Raw genomic sequence first — 21,340 nt, 5'->3', positions numbered from 1 at the left:
AACCATATAAAATATGAAGTCATGGATTTTCTTAGATGTTATATATTTCTTCCCTTAGATAACATTCAACATATTGGACATATATGTTAATATTTATATATGTGGATATACATGAATAAATATTCAATATTTACTATATAAGTCAATAGCAATCATTTCCATTTTGCTACTTATGGTTCATTCATTTCTTGAATAAGAGATGATGAAGCATTTATGTCTCATGCTATTCAAGCTTCAGTGAGTTTACCTCATTAAATGACATTAATTTCAACATTTAATAAATTTCCTTATACTGAGTATCATATGTGCTATGACCAATGGGGATATTTGCCAAAAATATCATCCAGCTACTCAGATATTCTATTATTTTCTGAAGAATACTCTTGGTTGATTCTTTTTCTTCCTCCCTCCCCCCCCCCCCCGGGCTATGGGGGGTTAAGTGACTTGCCCAGGGTCACACAGCTAGTAAGTGTCAACTGTCTCAGGCTGGATTTGAACTCAGGTACTCCTGAATCCAGGGCTGGTGCTTTATCCACTGCGCCACCTAGCTGCCCCCTATTGTTTGATTCTTGTTACACTTGCCAGTATAATGGTCCTTTCCTCTACACTGAAAGAAAAGAGTTGATGGGCTTAACTTCCTCTTCTTTTTTTTTTTTTTTTTTTTTTTGGTGAGGCAATTGGGGTTAAGTGGCTTGCCCAGGGCCACACAGCTAGTGTTAAGTGTCTGAGGCCGGATTTGAACTCAGGTCTTCCTGAATCCAGGGCCAGTGCTCTATCCACTGCGCCACCTAGCTGCCCCAACTTCCTTCTCAAACATGCTACAAGAGCCCCCCACCCTGCATATTGAAACCCCAGCAGAATCCATGGTAGTACATTTGGCTTCCTATATAATCTGTATTTCCTGCCAAAAAGTGATCCTGCAATCAACTATAAAAAGAAACTTGATAGTACATGTTGTCAACATTCTGATGGAACACTTTCATTCACTCAACAAGGATTTTTAAGGACCTCCAAGTGGGCAGTGGTGCCAGGTAGAAAAGAAAAGCATAGGATATGGGGAGGGGCAGAGCCAAGATGGTGGAGGAAAGGCTGTAAGCTCTCAGAACTCACGATACAATCACTCCAAAAAAACCTCCAAATAATGCCATAGGACAATTCCTGGAGCAGCAAAACCCACAAAAGAATGGGTTGAGATCATTTTATAGCCAAAGACGGCTTAGAAGGTCAGCAGGAGGGGGCTGCTGTGCCAAGACAGGAGTGGAGCCCTACCCTACAGTCATGCTGACACAGATCCAGTCCCCAGAGAAAGGGACCCCTGGAGCCTCTGAATCAGTTGCAGTGCCAGTGTCATCTGGAACTAAGCTCATGGTCTGGTAAGAGGGCTGAGCGGTTGGCAGGGGGGAGATTACAGGGGTCTCTGCTGGTGCTAAGACAGAACTTGGGTTTTTCACCCCTGCTGGGAACCAGGAAGTAGGCTTGAGTGGCGGTGGCCCAGGTGGGGGAGGGGCACAGGCTCATCTGAGCTAACAACCACAGCACACAAAGTATTGCTGCTTGGTTAATTAGCAAGTTGATCTGGGGTTATCTAAGACCAGAGAACAGGCCAGGTGAGTGAAGAACCTGCCTTTCCTTAAACCAAAACACCTGGGACCCTCTAAAGCTTGGGACAGTGTAGCTTAGAAGTAGGGCCCCACTGTAAGAGGGAGTTAAAAGTCAAGTAAGAGATGGGCAAGATGAGCAAGCAAAGAAAGTTGAGAACCATAGAAAGTTTCTTTAGGGACAAGGAAGATTGAGGTGCACCCACAGAAGAGGATAGCAATGTCAGGGCTCATACATCCAAAGCTTCCAAGAAAAATATGTATTGGTCTCAGGCCACAGAGGCACTGAAAAAGGACTTTGAAGACAAAGTAAGAGAGGTAGAGGAAAAACTGGAAAGAGAAATGAGACTGATGCAGGAAAGTCATGAGAAAAAAAGTCAGCAGCTTGAAAAGCCAAATGGAAAAGGAGATACAAAAGCTCTCTGAAGAAAATAATTGCCTAAGAATTAGGATTGAACAAATGGAAGCCAGCGACTTTATGAGAAACCAAGACACAATAAAGCAAATCCAAATGAATAAAAAAATAGAGGGCAAAGTAAAATATCTTCTTGGAAAAACTGCTGACCTGGAAAATTGATCCAAGAAAGACAATTTGAAAATTATTGGACTACCTGAAAACCATGACCAAGGAAAGAACTTAGATATCATCTTCCAAAAGATTGTCAGGGAAAAGAAAAGCATAAAAGTTACTGTCTGGGACTACAAAAATAAATTAAATGGAAGGCCAAGAAAACCAAGAATTCTACTTTTCCTTCTTCCCATAAGTTCAGAAAACCTTGGGCAATTTGTTATCCCACATCATAAGAACTTAACAATTCTCTCTCTCTTTCTTTCTCTCCTTTCTTCCCTTCCTTTCTCTTTCCTTCCTTCCTTCCTTTTCTCTTTCTTGATTTCTTTCTTTCCCTCCCTCCCTTCCATCCTTCCATTTTCATTTTTCTCTTCTCAGGATATATTTTAGCACCAAGAAAGAAGAATAAGGAGCTCAATCACCCCAAGGTCCCAAAGGCTCTATATAGATACATATCAATAAAATGATAATTGGAAGAGAATAATGCATAACTTTTATTAACTTTTTTGCCATTTTAAAAAAGCAAGCAATACCATTTGGCAGTAGATATAAAAATAAGAATACATTGCTGAGAATTGAGTAGTGGCAGCTTTCAGGCATCATGAGCATTTGATTTGCCAGCATCTACCCTCTCCCCCATTCACACCTTATTTCCTTAAGTTCAAATACAGTTTTTTCCTCATTTGTTACACATAGGGAATTATCCCTATCCATATCACTGATCAAAACTTATTTCTAGCTCACAACAACAAAAGATAGAAGAATCCTCTTGGCCTCGATACCCACCCTAAAACAAGTGAACTGCTGCAAAGGACATGGTGGGCTTGCTTGGGTCTTCAGCTTATGGGCTCTCTTGCTGACTATGCTCAAAAGATGTTTCCACAATGGAAGCAAGTTTTGTTGACCCATGTGGTTGACTTACATTCTGAAAGCAGAAAAGGAAAAACAGGAGTTGAGACCTCTTGAAGAACTCTGCACTGTTGGGGCATAGTCCTATACTAAGAGGCTAATGAGGTCCTTAGAGTTAAAGCTAAGCTTGTAAAGACTAAACTTATTTGCTGATTTATTCAGAGGAAAAGGGAGTAGGCATGGGGAGAAGAGAGTGATTACATTTATTTTACTTCTTTAGAAGTTGAAGGGGAGCAGCTAGGTGGCTCAGTGGATAAAGTAGCAGCCCTGGATTCAGGAGGACCTGAGTTCAAATCCGGCCTCAGATACTTGACACTAGCTGTGTGACCCCGGGCAAGTCACTTAACCCTCATTGACCCCCCCCCAAAAAAAAGAAGTTGAGTGGGCTGGTGAGTTAAGAGAGCTTTCCACCTAATGCCAGCAATCTCCCCTCCTAGATATTGCTATCATCTATTTGGGACTGCCCCTTTTAAGACAGCAGGTGCCAGGGATGTTTCCCATTTTATAATGCCAGTATCTCACCTATATGAATTAGATCTGCTACCCAGCCAACAAGCTGTCTCTCTCCTTTTAGAAATCCACCCTAGAAATAATCTAAATGGACTTAGATACTAATGTGTAGTGCCCTAGAGATTTAAAAGGGGCCTTTGCAGTCATCTAGTCAAACCTCTTTATTTTTGTAATTAAGGAAACAGGCCCAGAAAGGTTAAGTGATTTGCCTATGACCATACAAATGATAATAGAATTGGGATTTGAATCCAGATCCCCTGATTCTAAATGCATATTTTTTTTACCCTGTACCACATTGCACTTCAAGCTTTTGCTTGCTTTCTTTCCTTTACCTGCCTTCATTTTTTTTTGTCCACCATCAAAAAAAACTCCCTTCTCTTTCTCGTCAGAGCTAGATCCTACTTGCTCAGACACTACATCCACATCTAGGTTCTGTTTGGCGTTTGGTATGCTGTTGCTATTGAATAGAATAACTGCTTCTGTTTCCATAGATGCTAGGCCAAGGCGCCCTGCCCTCCTTCTACCTCAAAGAGAATTTGCACTCTTGAGCCCAGAAGGGCTGGGGTAGGGTTAGCACTCTTTTACTTAACAAAAATCCTAAATCACATATATAGGAGATATGAAGATGAAGCCTGATAGACTTCATGGGCCAATGATGAAATTTAAAAAATATTTAACAGGTTAGCAAATTGGACAGAACACATGCTAAAAATCAGTGCATTAGATTGGATAGATGTCACATTTTTCATGGGGAAATAGGTGCCATTTTTCTGGAATTAGGCATTCCCAGAGAACATAGAGATAGTAGAAAATTGGAATGAGGTCAACAGAGCCGACCCAGACCCCTTTCTAGTTCTTACCTTTGAGCGACTTGTATTATGCAGTAACAGAGTCATCTTGGGGCTAAGGGGAGTACATGAGAAGCAATTAAAGAACCAACCTAACACACCCAAATTCAGTCTATTAACATGCTCAATACCACAGACTGCTGTAAACTTCAGATTTCCAGACCTTGAAGGGAAAGAATTCCCACCTAGGCCAAGGAAGAAAGAATATGTGCAGTCAGCATGTGCTGGGGGGACTGACTGCTGTTTTTAGGATCCAAAGATGAGGAATTTTGTTAAATTAAGGGGTAGCAAGTAATAAGAAAACCCCATTATAGTGTAACAGTAGCATGGGCTACTTTTGGAAGGGCAAGAAATTTTTTTTGGTGGGGGAGCTAGATAGTGGGCACAAGACATTTTATTATGAGCTATTAGAGGCACAGAATGCCTCTGTCCTTTCAAGGTTAGGAACCAGGAATCAGTGAAGGGTCTAACCTAGTTTTCTGATGTGAGCTGGTGGTTTGAGGAAATACATACTGTGTAAATCTGCAACCAGGTCCCTCTGGACAGAAGCCAACTAAGTAGTTGGTACACAGCACTCTTCTCATATGGCGGAATTTACACAAAGGACCTGCCAGGCCAAGAAGAGACACACCTTAGGCAACTCAGCCCCAATACAGACAGGATGAATTGGCCTTGAGGTAGGTAGGAAGTTGACAGGAAACACAGGCAGACAAGCTGCAATGGGAGGATGACCACTGAGCCAAAGTAATTTCCTGCCCATTCAAAAAGTAATTACCGGGGTCGGCTAGGTGGCACAGTGGATAAAGCACCGGCCCTGGATTCAGGAGTACCTGAGTTCAAATCCAGCCTCAGACATTTGACACTTACTAGCTGTGTGACCCCAGGCAAGTCACTTAACCCCCATTGCCCTGCAAAAAAATAAAAATTAAAAAAAAAAAATTACCTAGGCCTGGTGTCTTTATTCTTGCTATTCAAATAGGACACATTATGTCATTAGGGACTGTTGGATCATCTGACAATAGCCATAGTAAATGTAGCTTGAACTTTGATGGTGAGAAATATTTAGCTTATTGCCTTTGGGGTCATGTGAACTTTAAGCATTGTCCCATCCCCATCTTGACATTGCCCTCTGTCTACAAGTCTAGACACCCAGGAGGCTCCCAATAGCAACCACACAGCTAGCAATTCTAACACAGAAGGGAGAGATTTCCTGAAGCTAGCAGAAATGGAGAAACTGTTGGCTAATAATGCCCAAGAGAAATAACGGAGATACACTTAAAACTAAAAGGGGATAACAGGAAGGATGTTATATCCAAGTTAGAACATCTATGGTTGGAAGAAAGACCTTTGATAAAGTAGTGGCATTTGCCATTACAAAAACTAGGGACTAGAGAGAATTTGGGATAGGGATATAAGAAATATAAATTTCCCTCCAAGGACTGCTTTGGCTGCAAATTTGCTGTGTTGTCATTCTTGACATTGTCTTTAATGATATTATCTATTGTTCTTATGTTTTGTCTTTGGTGTTTTCTTGGCAAAGATACTGGAGTGGTTTGCCATTTCCTACTCTAACTCATTTTACAAATGAGGAAAATGAGCAAAGTTAAGTGACTTGCCCAGGGTCACATAGCTAAGAAGTGTCTGAGGCCAGATTTGAACCTCAGGAAGATGAATTTTCCTAATTCCAAGCCCAGTCCTCTATCCACTTGCCATTCATCCAGTTGCTCTTATCCTTTAACCCACCAGTTCTTTAGGATTACGATAATTAGCATTCAATTGATTTTTTATTTTATTTATTTATTTTTAGTGAGGCAATTGGGGTTAAGTAACTTGCCCAGGGTCACACAGCTAGTAAGTGTTAAGTGTCTGAGGCCAGATTTGAACTCAGGTACTCCTGACTCTAGGGCCTGTGCTCTATCCACTGCACCACCTAGCTGCCCCTCAATTGATTTTTAATCTTGTCTTCAGTAGCCTTTTGTTTAATTTAATTTTTATTGCATTCAGTCATGAAAGAATTTATTTAATATTTTTACATTTGTTTGTGAGGTTTAAATGTTAAATGTTTTTGTGAAGGTACCATATACAACTGAAAATTATGTATATTCCTTTCTATCGGTAGGGATAAAAGAGGCTAAATATATTTCTATTCTGATTTGACTACCAACTTGACTAGGAGACCTCAACAATAAATCATACCTTTCCCCCCTCCCCACACCCTTTTCCCTAATAGAAAAGAAAAACCCAGCTCTTCTGTCAGTCACCTTACCATACTTGCAGAAACCTTGATCATACCAAGGACAATCTCGGATCTTGGAGGCTGGGTCAGCATGAAGGAAAAGGCACTCTTTATTGCTGCATTCTCCTGAAATAGTACCAATCACTGCTATATATTGTGTCCATCTCTTGGAACTCTTCCCTCCATCTCATCCCTCCCACCTATTTAGATTAATCTGAGTCCTTACTGAGTTGCTTCCTTTCTTCTATCTTTTGCCCTTTAAGCAACGCCAAGGTATTTTCATATATCTCCTATAGAAGTATGCATAGCTCCATACCCTCTCCTGAAAAATGGGGACCTCTACTAGTCTATCCTACTAGCCTGTTGTGTTATTATATCCAAACTCTTATGGCTAGTTTTTTTTATGGCTCCTTCCCTAGTTGGTCTACATGAAGGGTCATAAAGTCCCTCTGATGATATGATATGATATAATAATAATAGTGATTCCCTTCTCAATGTATACTACTTATATAGCACTTTAAGGTTTGCAAATAATTTTATTTGTTATGTCATTTGATCTTCCCAATAATCCTGTGATGTGGGCACTTTTATTATCCCCGTTTTACAGATGAGGAAACTGAGGCTAAAACAAGTTAAAATCATACCATTTAATAAGTGTCTGAGGCCATATTTGAACTCAGGGTTTCCTGACTCAAGTCCCAAACTCTACCCCCTGTACTACCTCCCTGTCCCCTCCTACAGGAAAGTTATACACCTGGGTGCTCCAGTGTCCAGTGATTCAAAAGTCCAGTTTCTATTTCTCATAGTGACTGGATTTATTTAGAGAGGAAAAAAAAGTTCCTCTAGACTTTACTCTTAATCTTAAAGCTCTGAGATTCATTGCTTTTCACATATGTATGGGACCATTGAGACCAACCACCTCCTTTTACAGAGAAAAAAAAACAAACAGGGAAATTAAGTGACTTTTAAGGTGAGATGATTAGTGTCTGAGTCACCATCATAACCCGAGACACAACTACAGTAAAGGCATCTGTTGAACAGATCCCTGTTTTGTACAGCGATACCATGGGGAGACAAGTAATGAATGCAAAAGTTATACTCTGAGAACTGGCTCAATATTTTAACGAGCGGCGTGTGTGTCGAGGATTTATTCCATTTTTTTCTTCCTCCTCTGCCTCTAAGAAAGGATGCTTGATCATACAGTTCCCTTCATCATCAGAAGGTGGTGCTAACACACCATTTTCCTCAGACATTTCTTGGTGAAATAATGGCGTCTTAATAGTCATCTCCAAAAGAAGACTAACAAAAGATCCTATAAATGGGACCAGATCTGTGATTCCATCGGTATAAAGAACTTCAAGGTGAAATCCTTCTACACATCTGGTATAGGATACAGTGAAAGTTGCTTAGAGCACTGAGAAATTAAATGACTTGCTTAGGGTCACATGGCCAATAGTTATCAAAAAATGGGAGTTGACTTGGGTCTTCCTGGTTTCAAGAACAGCTTTATATCCACTATACAAAACTGCCTCTCTGGTCATCTAAATGAATGGGAAAATAGGATGCTTTGGATAGGACAGCAAGGAAGGATAATATGTGTTCATTTGTTATAGAAATAAAATAGCAGACCTCTATGAATGATAAAGCCATAGATCACTTCAAAGAAAATCAAAGATATACCTCTCTTTTAAGGTTGATGTCTTATAGGAGCACCAAGCCCTGCCAAAGAACATGTTTTAGGACTGGGTTCAAATTCTATCTCTGATGCTTACTGCCTGTGTAACCTTGGGCAGGTCACTTACCCTTCTTAGGCCTCAGTTTCTTCATCTGTAAAATGAGGGGCTTGGACTAGGTGGCTTCTTAGATCGCTTTCCAGTGATAGATTTATGATCCCATGAATGCTGTTGGCAAGAGGATACTGGGCTGGTGATCCTTAGGTCTGATCTCTTGTGACAATTCTCACTAAAGTAGGGAGGATTCTCCCCCTGTTGGGCTGAACTGGGGAACCTCCCATGGAGGTAGGCATTCCCTCTGGCTCTGTGAGGATGAACATGTCCACTGGCTTCTTGCTGAATGATATACTCTTTGATTTGCTCAGATGACAAGCAATTCTTCAGATTAATCCCCATGACTAGAGGTTATATCAGAGGAGTGGCCATTGTGGTTAGGAGAGACACACTTATGAAGGAACCTCTCCCAAAAGTAGCCTATAAGAAGAATGAAGAGAAACTGCTTCCACTTGATTCTGAGGATGGATCCACTTAGGAGGAGGGGCACTCTCCTTCGCCCAATTGTTATAGAAGCTCCCAATTCCAGCACATGAAAATGATCATTAATATGAGCTTACCTAGGCAAGCCTGAGATAGGACCTCAAGACCCTGGCAACCTCTTTGCCTTTTGTTCCTTCCTTGAGCACAGGCATTTGACCAGCAACAATGGATTCTGAAAGATGGACAGGCGCAGCCTTGGAAGCAATATTGTCCATTTAAAAACTCCTGGGTTTCTGATAGGTGCCAGCTGCCCACCAAGTCATGCTTCCTGTAATGATGCTGCTTCTCTGAGAAGATGACCATTTCTGGCAGGAGGATGCTGCCAAAAGGTCTAAGAATGCCCACATTGTGCCTGACTGGTTGGGAGAGCTGGACCTCGTGAGTTTGTTCAGCTAGACAGGCCTAAGGGAAGAGTAAAAACTATTCCAAATTACCACAAAGTGGTCATTGCCTCCCAGGAGAGTATAATCAGAGTGATGAACTCTTGTTTCACACTTTAAGTTTTTATAACCATGTCCTTATGAACCTTTGATGTTTGAAACATTTCTTTTTTTTTTTTAGCAGAGGAAAAATAGCTACCCTATACTTAATATCAGCTTTATATATCAGATACCTTTTCCAGAAAGTACTCTGTTAGTCACTTTTAGGGGAGACTCTAGACATGAGCCATGCCTAAGCTTTATTTAAGAGATTTTTCTCTCGGGAACAGTGAGCTAAATACTTTGAGAAAATCCCAATTCTCCTCTTTTTAGGAGTTAGCCCCCCACATAGGTTGGAAGGAAAGAAACAAACATGTATTAAGTGCCTACCATGTGCCAGACAATTTGCTAAGTACTTTATTTTAATTATTTATTTGTTTGTTTATTTATTTATTTATTTTTGCAGGGCAATGAGGGTTAAGTGACCTGCCCAAGGTCACACAGCTAGTAAGTGTCAAGTGTCTGAGGTCAGATTTGAACTCAAGTCCTCCTGAATCCAGGGCCAGTGTTTTATCCACTGAGCCACCTAGCTGCCCCCGCTAAGTACTTTATAATTGTTATTTCAGTAGCTCTTCATAGCAACCCTTTGAGGTAAGTGCTATTATTATCCCCATTTTACAGTTGAGGAAACTGAGGTACACAGAGTTTAAGTGAGTTGTACTAATGCTAGGCTGAAGTACTCTGCCCCCTTCTCCCTCAAAGAGGACTAGCACTGCTGAGTCCATAAGGGCTGGGATGGGATTGGCACTCCTATTTTTAACAAAAATCCTCAGTGATATATAGAAGAAAACCCAAATCAGATGAAGCCAGAAAGTACTTCATCGATCAATGAAGACATTTTAAATAAAATATTAAAATGGTTAGCAAGCTGGACAGAACACATGCTTAAAAAAGTACTTTAGTCGCCTTTTTTATAGATGAGAAAATTGAGGCCCTGAAAGGGGAAGTGATTTGCCCAAGGTCACTAAAATAGTAAGTGGCAGAGGTGAGATTTGAACCCAGTGTTTCTGACTGGATTCTTTAAGCTTTTGATTTCAATATGCTAATGAGACTAGATACCATTGTAAAGACCTACATGGAAGATTCCTGAGCCATATTTTGAAGACAGGGCTTGGTTTTCAATACACACGTATACATACATATACATACACACACCCCTCCAACTTTCCCTAAAGTGACAGGACATGTTGGTTATTGTCCTTTGTTCTCAAAGAGGACCAAAATGACACCACTATGGTGGGGTCAAGGTACCTTGTGTCTGAGTGTGGCTGAGAGACCAATAGGAGCTCAGAAAATTCTGCCACAGATCAGACACAAATAGTCCATAGACAGGATAGGTACAAGGTATTCTGTAGAGTAACCTGTAGTTTACATTTCTCTGGAAGGTGGGGAGAGGAAGTAACAATGACTAGAGTCCTTTAGGAAACTCTGCCTAGCAGGTCTGGGATATACCTACCATCCTTTGAAAAGTTTGTCTTATCCTTCCCCTGAATCTCCTTCTTTTCCTTCCTCTTCTTAAGATCCAATCTCACTGAGACCCCCTTAAACTCACCATCTATAGAGCCCCTCCTTAGTGGGGTTACTAAAGGAATGGGCACTAGCCAGGTGAATCTTGACACCAGAAAACATAAGCATTACCAAATTTGGAGTAGAAGTAGCACTCGGGCATCTTGGTGATGTCATATTGGTGCAGAAATTTGCAGTAGTCACTCTTCTTACAAAGGCCCCGGAGCCAATGTTTGCATACTACTGTCTTCTCCCCGTCATCATGCCGGAAGGGACAGAGATCACCTAGAAAATGCAGATGATCTCCAAGAAAACCATGCTTATCTCTAGGGTAGGCTCACTTATCTACTCCCCCAAATGACATCATGAGACCTGGGAAAGACCCTAATTTAAAAAGGCCAAGGTATCTGGGGCCATCTCCAATCTTACTGATGTATATCTTGCCACTGGACCCAGATGGCTCTGGAGGAGAGAATGAGGCTGGTGACTTTGCAGAGCTCTCCCTCACTTAAATTCAGTTCATTGCAAGTCATCACTTCTTGACATCATGGTCTTCTTTGAGAATGAAGGACAAACAACAACCACAACTTTGAGAGGAAGAAGAGTAGGGATGTTCTAACCATCAGTTGCCCCTTCTCACCTATGTCCCCCTCCCTTTTCCTGCAACTGTACCTGAATCTCCTCCCATTGAGAGGTTTAGATTCTGGTTTTGGGGTTTTTTCTTTTTCTTTTCTTTTCTTTCTTTTTTTCTTTTTCTTTTTTTTTTTTTTTTGGTGAGGCAATTGGGGTTAAGTGACTTGCCCAGGGTCACACAGCTAGTAAGTGTTAAGTGTCTGAGGCTGGATTTGAACTCAGATCCTCCTGAATCCAAGGCCGGTGCTCTATCCACTGCGCCACTTAGCTGCCCCCTAGATTCTGTTTTTTTGAGATTAAAGGAAGATGCCTAAAAAAGGGGAGAAGACACAAAAAGGGGAGGGGGGGAGAAGACATGATAAGCTAGAGTACAAAAAAAGAAGGAAGTTAATCCTATCTACTGCCTACTAAATTATCAATGGCATTATTATAGTAGGCCTTTCCAATAAAACTTCAGATTAGATTGTACCTACTAATGTTCCATTTGTTGGCCTGTCATTTAAATTGAATTTTTTTCTATCATTGACAATAAAAGGAATGCTCAAATTCTAAAGTTTTTAAGCAGAGATGTTCTCAGGAATAAGGGGCCCCACCTATCTGATGGCATTTGAAGGGTGCTAGGAAGACTCCCTTACCAAACACATCTCTTCCACCAAGCTTTAATTACACAATTAAAATTTCATCCCTTTGGGCCTTCCATCTTTAATAGTTATTAAAATACAAATAACCCTGAGAGTGGCAATACCAGGACTGTATGCAGGAATTTTCTGTTTTAATAAGGCCCCCCAAGTAGTTATGGAACACATTAAAATGTAACTGGTGTGGAAATAGCAATGTGACTTCCAGCTGCAGCCCAGATGTTCTCCAAATGGGGCAATACTGATAAATGCCCCTAGACTACTGTAAAAATCATTTTGGAAATGGCTGTACCAAGAACAAAAACAGGATGTAGGGTGAGATAAAAGGGCCCTGGAAGAGGATATAGGAATAGATTAGGCAACCTTACCTGTCCCACCATGGCTTCACCTATGAGCTCTGGGCTCCCTAAGCCACATCTCCAGCCCTTACAGCTTTCCCTGGTTACTGACTCAGACTTTCTAATTGCTGCAAGACTTCTCTACCTGACTGAGTCTGAGGGACCATTGGGATATCATTATGAAAACTGAATTCGTTATCTTTCCTCCAAAACCTGGTTCTGCTTACTGACTTCTCAACTAACACCACCATTCTCCTAGTCACTCAGACTCATGTTTGCCCTTCTCTTTGATATCTGCTCTTTTTTTCTATTTTAGCTTTGTTCTGATCTTCCAGACCCCTTGTTTGAATTGCTGCAATAGCCAAACTGCTATCTCTACCTCCAGTCTATTCAATAAGCCGCTGCCGGCGGATTATTTGCTGTAATAAAAAAGCTCTCATCAAATCATTCGAGAATGTGAGCTTTAAAAATAAACAAATTGAACAAAATGATCAGTGGTCTTTGGAGTGCTGTCCAAACTTTTCCAGGGACTCTGGGCAAGTCACCCTGTTTGCCTCAGTGTCTTTATCTGTAAAATGGGGGCAATTAATAGCACCCACATCTTGGGGTTATTGCAAAGATCAAATGAAATAATATATGTAAAGTGCTTTACCTTAAAATGTTATATAAATGATGAGGATGAGGATGATGGTGGGGTGGGGTTGATGACAACACTCAAGGAGTCTTATAATCTGGAGCCTTTCTTTCCAGCCTTATCTCATACTTCTCCCAAACCATCCTAGGTTCTCCTAGATCTGTGAATCTGCTCAGGTTCCCTGTGTGCACTCTCTCTCTCTCTCTCTCTCTCTCTCTCTCACACACACACACACACACACACACACACACCCAACCACCCCCATCTCATCCTGTTGAAATCTTACCCATCCTTTAAGACCAAGCTAAAGTGTTGCTCTCTCTATAAAGCTTTCATCCTCCAGCTAGCTGGCCGTGATCCCTTCTTCTTCTAATTCACACAGCACCTTGTTCATATCTCTCTTAGGCACTGAAGTTCTTTTTTTTTGGGGGGGGGGTGAGGCAATGGGGAGTAAGGGACTTGCCAAAGGTCACACAACTGGTAAGTGTCAAGTGTCTGAGGTCAGATTTGAACTCAGGTCCTCCTGAATCCAGGGCCGGTGCTCTATCCACTGTACCACCTAGCTGCCCCTGAAGTTCTTTTTTATATGATAATGCTCCCTTATCTCCCACAGTAGATGGTAAAGTGTCTTTATGGACGTGACATCTCATTTGCCAAACAGCTACATACTTTGCACAGAATAGACCCAACAAGTATTTGGTGGCTACAGAAGATACAATTTCACTTCATTTCAGTCATGCTTAGGGTAGTCTTCTCCTTTTGCTTATTCAATCAATATGTGTTTATCCAGTGCCTAATGCATGCCAGGTACTATGCTAAGGGTTAGGGATAGGAAGATAAAAGAAAGAAAAAGAAAAGGAAGGAAGGAAGAAAAGAAGGAAGAGAGAAGAGAAAAAGGAAGGAAGGAAAGAAGGGAGGAAGGGAGGGAGGAAGGAAGGAAGGAAAAGAAGAGAGAAGGAAACACAGAAGAGAAAGAGGAAGAGAAAAAAAGAAAGAGAAAGGAGGGAAGGAAGGAGGGAAGGAAGGAAGGAAGGAAGGAAGGAAGGAAGGAAGGAAGGAAGGAAGGAAGGAAGGAAGGAAGGAAGGAAGGAAGGAAGGAAGGAAGGAAGGAAGGAAGGAAGGAAGGAGGGAAGGAGGGAGGGAGGGAGGGAGGGAGGGAGGGAGGGAGGGAGGGAGGGAGGGAGGGAGGGAAGGAGGGAGGGAGGGAGGGAGGGAGGGAGGGAGGGAGGGAGGGAAGGAAGGAAGGAAGGAAGGAAGGAAGGAAGGAAGGAAGGAAGGAAGGAAGGAAGGAAGGAAGGAAGGAAGGAAGGAAGGAAGGAAGGAAGGAAGGAAGGAAGGAAGGAAGGAAGGAAGGAAGGAAGGATAATTTCCACCCTAAAGGAGCTTACTTTGTATCCAGAGCTCTTCCCTGATCTCCACTATAACTCAATTTTCTTTAAAGTTTCCTTTAGTACCTTCTCATGGTAAAAATTACTTTTCATTTGAATCATACTCTAAAGACATAAGATTCTGTTTTTGATATTATCATAATACAAGTATTATAACCCTAAAGATTCACTTCAAAAACAACTACAAGTATCATTTTAAAAACGATAACAAAGAATGTGAAAGCCAAAAGAGGCAAATCCCTTTAGTACCTTCTCAGCTCACCATCCAGGGATGGCCTTGGGAGCTTAAGTTTATCTTGAGTATTTCTTGTATTTTCTCCTCTGCCTTTCTACCATAGATCCTCTAGTGCTCTTTGGAGATCAGTCTCTCATGTCCCAGAAACAGGACTGATAAGGTGTTACCAGCTTGCTGTTACATCTGCACCATGGAACTATGAGTGGAATTTCAGACCCCGTGGCCAAGTTATCTCCTGGGGCAGTGGTGTCTGAAGTGAAGACCAAAACTCTCTAAGGGGTTGCTATGACCTGATCTCAAAGAGTGTGTGATTAGGGGACAGGGCAGAGATATGATCATAACTACAATTTACATAATGCTTTAAGATTTGCAGAGTGCTAAACAAATACGATCTCATTTGATCCTTACAACAACCCCAAGAGATAAGTACTGTTGGTTTTCCCATTTCATATATGGGGAAACTGAAGTAGACAGGTTAAGTAGGATTTGAATCTAGGTCTTCCTGCCTCCTGGTTCATTGCTCTATCCATTGTGCTACCGATCCTACCATAGCCAATTGTGGGTCTTGTTTCCAGCACAACTACATCTACCTTTATTTCCCCCCCAACATTCTCCCACTTTACCCCCCCCCCCAATCCTGTGTAGACTACTGGCCTATTTCCTTCAGAGTTAGGCTTTGGCCCCTCAGGGTAGTTAAAATCTAAGTGCTACCTGGTCACCTACAGCACTAGGTGCCACTGGAAAAATGTCATGCCCCCTCTCCCTCACAGTATGTTAACTCTCAACCATCCAGAATCCCTCCTGGCTACAGCAGATGCTCCATGAAGGGTAGGTCCTTTCAGCCAGAATAGTGATGGCTGAATAAGTCTTTTCTTCTTCCTTTTCATTTTTAGGTGGGACAGAGTTAGTGAGTTTGGAAAATCCCAAACTCATTCTAATTCCAAACTTCCCCATTAGTGGAGAGGGTACCCTCAACCTTCTAGTCACCCAGATTCACAAACTGAGTGTTGATCTTTGAATCTTTACTTACCATCACCTCACATAAAGTTAATAAAGCCAAATCAAGTCAAGAATTGCCCACTATCTGCTAAAGAATGACCAAAAAAAAAAAAAGAGTCCCTGCCCTCAAGGAGCTTACAATTGAATGAGCTCATGAAAAATCTTGCTGCTCCTCACTCCATATTGCTCATGTCTGTCCCTATTCCTCTACTCACAAAGCTACTGGCCTTAGTCCAGGCCTTCATCATGTTTTGCCTTGGCTTTTATAACAGCATCCTAATTGGTTTTCTAGCCTCAAGTCTCTCCCCTACTTAATACATAACACTTAGCTGCCAAAGTTTTTTTCCTAAATCTCTGGTCTGACCATGTCACTTTATCACTTAATAAAGCCCAGTGGGCCTATATCAGATATTATTTCATCATCATATCCTTTAAAAATGTCTGGTTAAGGGGCAGCTAGGTGGCGCAGTGGATAGAGCACCGGCTCTGGAATCAGGAGTACCTGAGTTCAAATTTGACCTCAGACACTTAACACTTACTAGCTGTGTGACCCTGGGCAAGTCATTTAACCCCAATTGCCTCACTAAAAAAAAAAAAAAAAGTCTGATTAAGGGGCAGCTAGGTGGCGCAGTGGATAAAACATTGGTCTTAGATTCAGGAGGACCTGAGTTCAAATCCAGCCTCAGACACTTGACACTAGCTGTGTGACTTTGGGCAAGTCACTTAACCCTTATTGCAGAAAAAAACAAAAAAAAAAAACAAAAAAAATGTCTGGTTAAAATATCTGGTGAGTTTTATAATATATCATTACTAGTACAACACAGTAGTACATGGGGGCAGCTAGGTGGTGCAGTGGATAGAACACCAGGCCTGGAGTCTCAGATAGGTATGTGACCCTGGGCAAGTCACTTCACCCTGTTTGCCTCAGTTTCCTCATATCTAAAATGAGTTTGTGGTTGGACAGTGACTTAGGGTGGTAGCCAGTAGAGGAGAGTATGGAGATATGGTGAATAGTTACTTGGGGGAGGTGGGATGGTGGAGAAATACCAGAGGCTGATATATTACTAACAAACTCATATTGTTGCCGAGGCAAGAGGCTGAGGTAGCCCATCCCTTTGAACACAAACCCCTCAGTTTTCTTTTCTGTGACTTCTTTCCCTTCTCCAAGGATGACTTGGAAACCCAAGGTTTCTTCTGAGGTAGCAGGGATGGCCCTGGACCTCGAGAGTTCCCCAGAGAGGAATCAACTGTGACATTTGATTGAAGATCAGTTGAAGATTGAACCAGAGCTGGCAGAGAGCTTCTCCCTCAGAGACTATCTAGTCCAATGCCCTTGTTTTACAGATGAGGAGGGAACTGAGGCCCAGGGAGGTCTTGCTTAAATCATACAGGTAGTAAGTTGTCAGAGGTAGGATTTGAATTCAGGCCCCCGGCTCTAGAGCTATCATGGAGAGATATTTGTCTGGTGGGGAAAGAGACATTTTTGTCATCTTTCGGGTCACAAGATGATACTTTTTCAGCCAACATCTAGTTTGTTCTTGTTGTTGTAGTACAGTCATTTCAGGCGTGCCTGACACTTTTGTGACCCCATTTAGGGTTTTCTTGGCAGAGATAATGGATTGCTTTGCCATTTTCTTCTCCAAATAATTTTAGAGATGAGGAAACTGAGGCAAATAAGGTTAAGTGACTTGTCCAAGGTCACACAGCTAGCAAGGATCTGAGGCCAGATTTGAACTCAGGAAGATGACTCTTCCTGACTCCAGGCACAGCACTTTATCCAATGTCTAGCTCACTCTTCTTAAATTCCAAGTCACTGTCCCTTGCCCTGACACTACTGCCTCTTTTCTGTCCCCCTCCCCTTTGCCCCCAGTAGATGAAATAGATTTAAAATGGATCAGACAGATTATGTTCCTTAGGTATTTACTCCATATCCAGGCCCATCCTATTTCTTTTTTTGTTTGTTTGTTTTTTTAGTGAGGCAATTGGGGTTAAGCGACTTGCCCAGGGTCACACAGCTAGTAAATGTTAAGTGTCTGAGGCCGGATTTGAACCCAGGTACTCCTGACTCCAGGGCCGGTGCTCTATCCACTGAGCCACCTAGCTGCCCCCCCATCCTATTTCTTTTTAACTTACCTTTCTCACAGAGGCCTTTGAGAAAGAAGGTACATACAGCCACCCCTGATTCTGGAAGAGAAGAAGAAAATAGCCTCAGTTCTAGAGTTTACTTCTGTCCTAACCTCTCACCTTTAGAAATGGAAGAGAAAAGAAAAGAAAAGAAAGAAAAGGGGAAGGGGAAGGGGAAGGGGAGGAAGAGCATAGGGACATGGAGAATATCCAAAGTGGAGCTCATTTGTGGAAGGCAGCAAAGAACCACAGCACCACACCCCTTCCCAAAACAATCTCTCTCTCTCTCTCTCTCTCTCTCTCTCTCTCTCTCTCTCTCTCTCTCTCTCTCTCTCTCTCTCTCTCCTTCCCTTCCTCCCTCCCTCCCTCCCTCTCCTGTGAGACCTTTCCTCTCTTTGCTCTCTTTTCCCTACCAGCTTGGGTAGGAGCACTAAGCTGAGACTTAGAAGGCCTAGGCTCAAGGCTCAGTTCTTTACTGTAATCACTTTCTCTCTCAGGATTCTCAGAATATCCCATATGGAAAATGGCTATGTAGTTGCTAGTCCCATCCTCCCACAGCCTTGGGGAAGACAAGAGGTCAGGTCTGAGCCTCCTGAGTAAAAGGGTTATTCTTGAAATCCTACATCAGACCAGGTGGCCCTTGACTTAACCTTTCCTTTCTACCAGGAAAGTGTGGGCTGGGACATAAGAAAGAATGAAAGGGAAAGGCTAGGCAGTCATCTAATTTAGCCCATAAGTTCTTAACCTTTTGTATCCTAGACCCCACCCCCCACTTTGGGAGCCTGCTGAAGCCTATGAATCCCCTTCTCAGAATAATGTTTTTTAAATGCATAAAACAAAATAGAAAGGATTACAAAGAAAACCAATTATAGTGAAATACAATCATAATTATGCTTAAGAGTTCACGAACCCCAGCTTAAAAACCCTTGATATTGGTTAAAGAAATATCAAGAGAATAAGGGAAAGGCCTCAACTTAGAAGCATGGCCAACCGTTACACTTCACCCACCCCAACTTACTGTCCATTCCTGGGAAGGGCAGGAACCCAATTCCCCTCTGGTTCTCCACATCATCTTCAAGATCAAAGGTGATTTTCTCCAACCCAGCAATGAGTTCCTGCATCTTTAGCCTTGTCCCTGGGGTTAACTTAGTTTTAACCTAGAGGCCCTACAGGTGAATCCTATATATAGCTTATCACAGGGTCAGCTAAAGGGGGCCAAGGACTGATTTCCTTTTTTAGTTCCTCATTGGTTTTTCTTTACTTCTGAATTCCTAGGGAGCTAGGGAGTTAGGACCTTTCTGTGCACCCAATCTTAGGGTGCCAAACACATGCAGTCTATATAGCTGGTCACAGGTCACCATGTCAGAAAGTGGCATGAACAAATAAATGAGAGTGGTTTTCTAATATCACCCAAGGTAAGTTTTCTCTTTCAGTCTGTAACCCCTTTTTGGGTCACTGATGTTCCTTATTGCCTTTAATATTCCCTAAAACACAGGGATTCTTTTTTTTTTGGTTATTTTTAAAATTTTCATTTCCAAATTCTCTACCTCCTTCCACCTCTCTCCCACCCACTGAGAGACAAGAAATGCAATACCCATTATATGAATGAAGTCATGCAAAATATATTTCCACATCAACCATGTTGCGAGAAAAAAAGGCAAGAAAAAAAGTGAAAAAAATATGTTTCAATCTGAACTCAGAGTTCATCAGTTCTTTCTTGGGAGGTGGATAGGATTTTTCATCATGAGTCCTCTGGAATTGTCATGGATCACTGTATTGATCAGAGTAGCAAAGTCTTTCACGGTTGATTATTAGTACAATATTGCTGTTACTATGTACAATGTAAAACAGGGATTCTTTTCTTTTTTTTCCCCCAGGGCAATGAGGGTTAAGTGACCTGCCCAGGTTCACACAGCTAGTAAGTGTCAAGTATCTGAGGCCACATTTGAACGCAGGTTCTCCTGTATCCAGGGCTGGTGCTTTATCCACTGAGCCACCTAGCTGCCCCCTAAAACAGGAATTCTTAACCCTTTTTTGTGTGTCAGCCCTTTTGGTAGGTCTGGTAAAAACCTGTGGACCCCTTCTCAGAGTAATGGGTGTTACCTACATTCATAATGGACAGAAACACTAAATTTCAGTTCGAGGTTAGCAAAAGTTAAAATGTAATTTTTTGTGTGTCCACATTCACGAATACTCTAATATCTGTCTAGGGACCTGACCTGCTCCAAAGCTATTAGCAAAAGAAATAAACTAAACAGGGATGGTATGCAAGAAAAGTGACTCCTTTACTCTTTGTTTTTTTGCAGGGCAATGAGGGTTAAGTGACTTGCCCAGAGTCACACAGCTAGTAAGTGTCAAGTGTCTGAGGCCAAATTTGAACTCAGGTCCTCATGAATCCAGAGTGGGTGCTTTATCCACTGCACCACCTAGCTGCCTAACTCCTTTACTCTTTGACCCAGCAATCCCACTATGGGCATGTACCCTAAAGAGGTCAAAGATGGAAACAAAATTCCAACATATACTAAAATATTCATAGCATTATTTTTTTTTGTGGTAGCAAAGAATTGGGAATAAAGTGAGTGCCCATCAGTTAGAGGATGGCTGAACAAATTATGGCAATGAATATAATAGTATATTTTCCTGGAGTAAGAAAAAACCCAATATGAGGGATCTTCAGAGAAACATGGGAAAATGTGTACAAACTGATGCAGCGTGAAATAAGTCAAATCAAATTAACTGCAACACAAGTAGAAAGATCACTAAAACAACAGGAACTCTGAATAATTGGGGAAAAAATAATGGTCCCAGAAAACAGAAAATAAAACATAGATTCCCCCATCAATAGAGAAGTAGAGACCTTCAAGGCAGAATGCTGCATTGAGACTGGTTTCAGAATTAGCTATTTATAGTTAACTGTCCTTCACAGATACTAGGGACAGATCATTTCCCAAGTGTGGGGAGGCAGTGAGAATGTGGAAGGGGGTCCTGTGTAAATCCAGAAGCAAAGGTGATATAAAAACAAAAGGCATCAATAAAATTTATTGGTTTAAAAACCATTTTTAGGGGCAGCTAGGTGGCGCAGTGGATATATCACCAGCCTTGGATTCATGAGGACCTGAGTTCAAATTTGGCCTCAGGCACTTGATGTTTACTAGCTGTGTGACTCTGGGCAAGTCACTTAACCCCAACTGCCTCACCCCCCCCCCAAAAAAAACACATTTTTAAAGGATGGGAAATAGTTAAGTAAATTGTCAACTTGCTTCTTTCATTCACTTAATAACAGAGTTTTTTAAAAATTCGATTTTATTTTATTTTTAGTTCTGAATTTTCTCTCCTTCATCCCCACCCACTCACCCACCGATTGAAGAGGCAAGAAAAACAAAACCCATCACAAATATGTATAATCATGCAATACAAACTCCCACAT

At 41.7% G+C, this 21,340-nt stretch overlaps 1 protein-coding gene across 1 annotated transcript; it reads right to left on the bottom strand.

Annotated features, from left to right (window-relative positions):
- Positions 1-3,007: 3,007 nt before the first annotated feature.
- CPSF4L (cleavage and polyadenylation specific factor 4 like) lies at positions 3,008-19,034 on the bottom strand. The gene is made up of 7 exons (XM_044003301.1): positions 18,932-19,034; positions 17,923-17,973; positions 11,057-11,209; positions 6,700-6,795; positions 4,947-5,040; positions 4,446-4,488; positions 3,008-3,091 (listed from the first exon to the last, which is right to left on the bottom strand). The coding sequence occupies exons 1-7, from the start codon at positions 19,032-19,034 to the stop codon at positions 3,008-3,010; spliced, it is 624 nt and encodes a 207-aa protein (XP_043859236.1).
- Positions 19,035-21,340: the final 2,306 nt, after the last annotated feature.

This window comes from Dromiciops gliroides, chromosome 4 (genome assembly GCF_019393635.1).
Source record: "Dromiciops gliroides isolate mDroGli1 chromosome 4, mDroGli1.pri, whole genome shotgun sequence".
Lineage (NCBI taxonomy): Eukaryota > Metazoa > Chordata > Mammalia > Microbiotheria > Microbiotheriidae > Dromiciops > Dromiciops gliroides.
The sequence above is the reverse complement of the archived record's forward strand: the minus strand, read 5'-3'. Positions and strand labels throughout refer to the sequence as shown.

Excerpts from the sequence above, each read along its gene's own strand:
- CPSF4L (XM_044003301.1), bottom strand. The coding sequence starts at position 19,034 with ATGCAGGAACTCATTGCTGGGTTGGAGAAAATCACCTTTGATCTTGAA. Across the intron at positions 6,796-11,056 it reads CTACTTCTACTCCAAATTTG|GAGAATGCAGCAATAAAGAG; the intron begins GTAATGCTTATG and ends GTACTATTTCAG. Across the intron at positions 3,092-4,445 it reads ATAATACAAGTCGCTCAAAG|AATGTAAGTCAACCACATGG; the intron begins GTAAGAACTAGA and ends TTCTGCTTTCAG.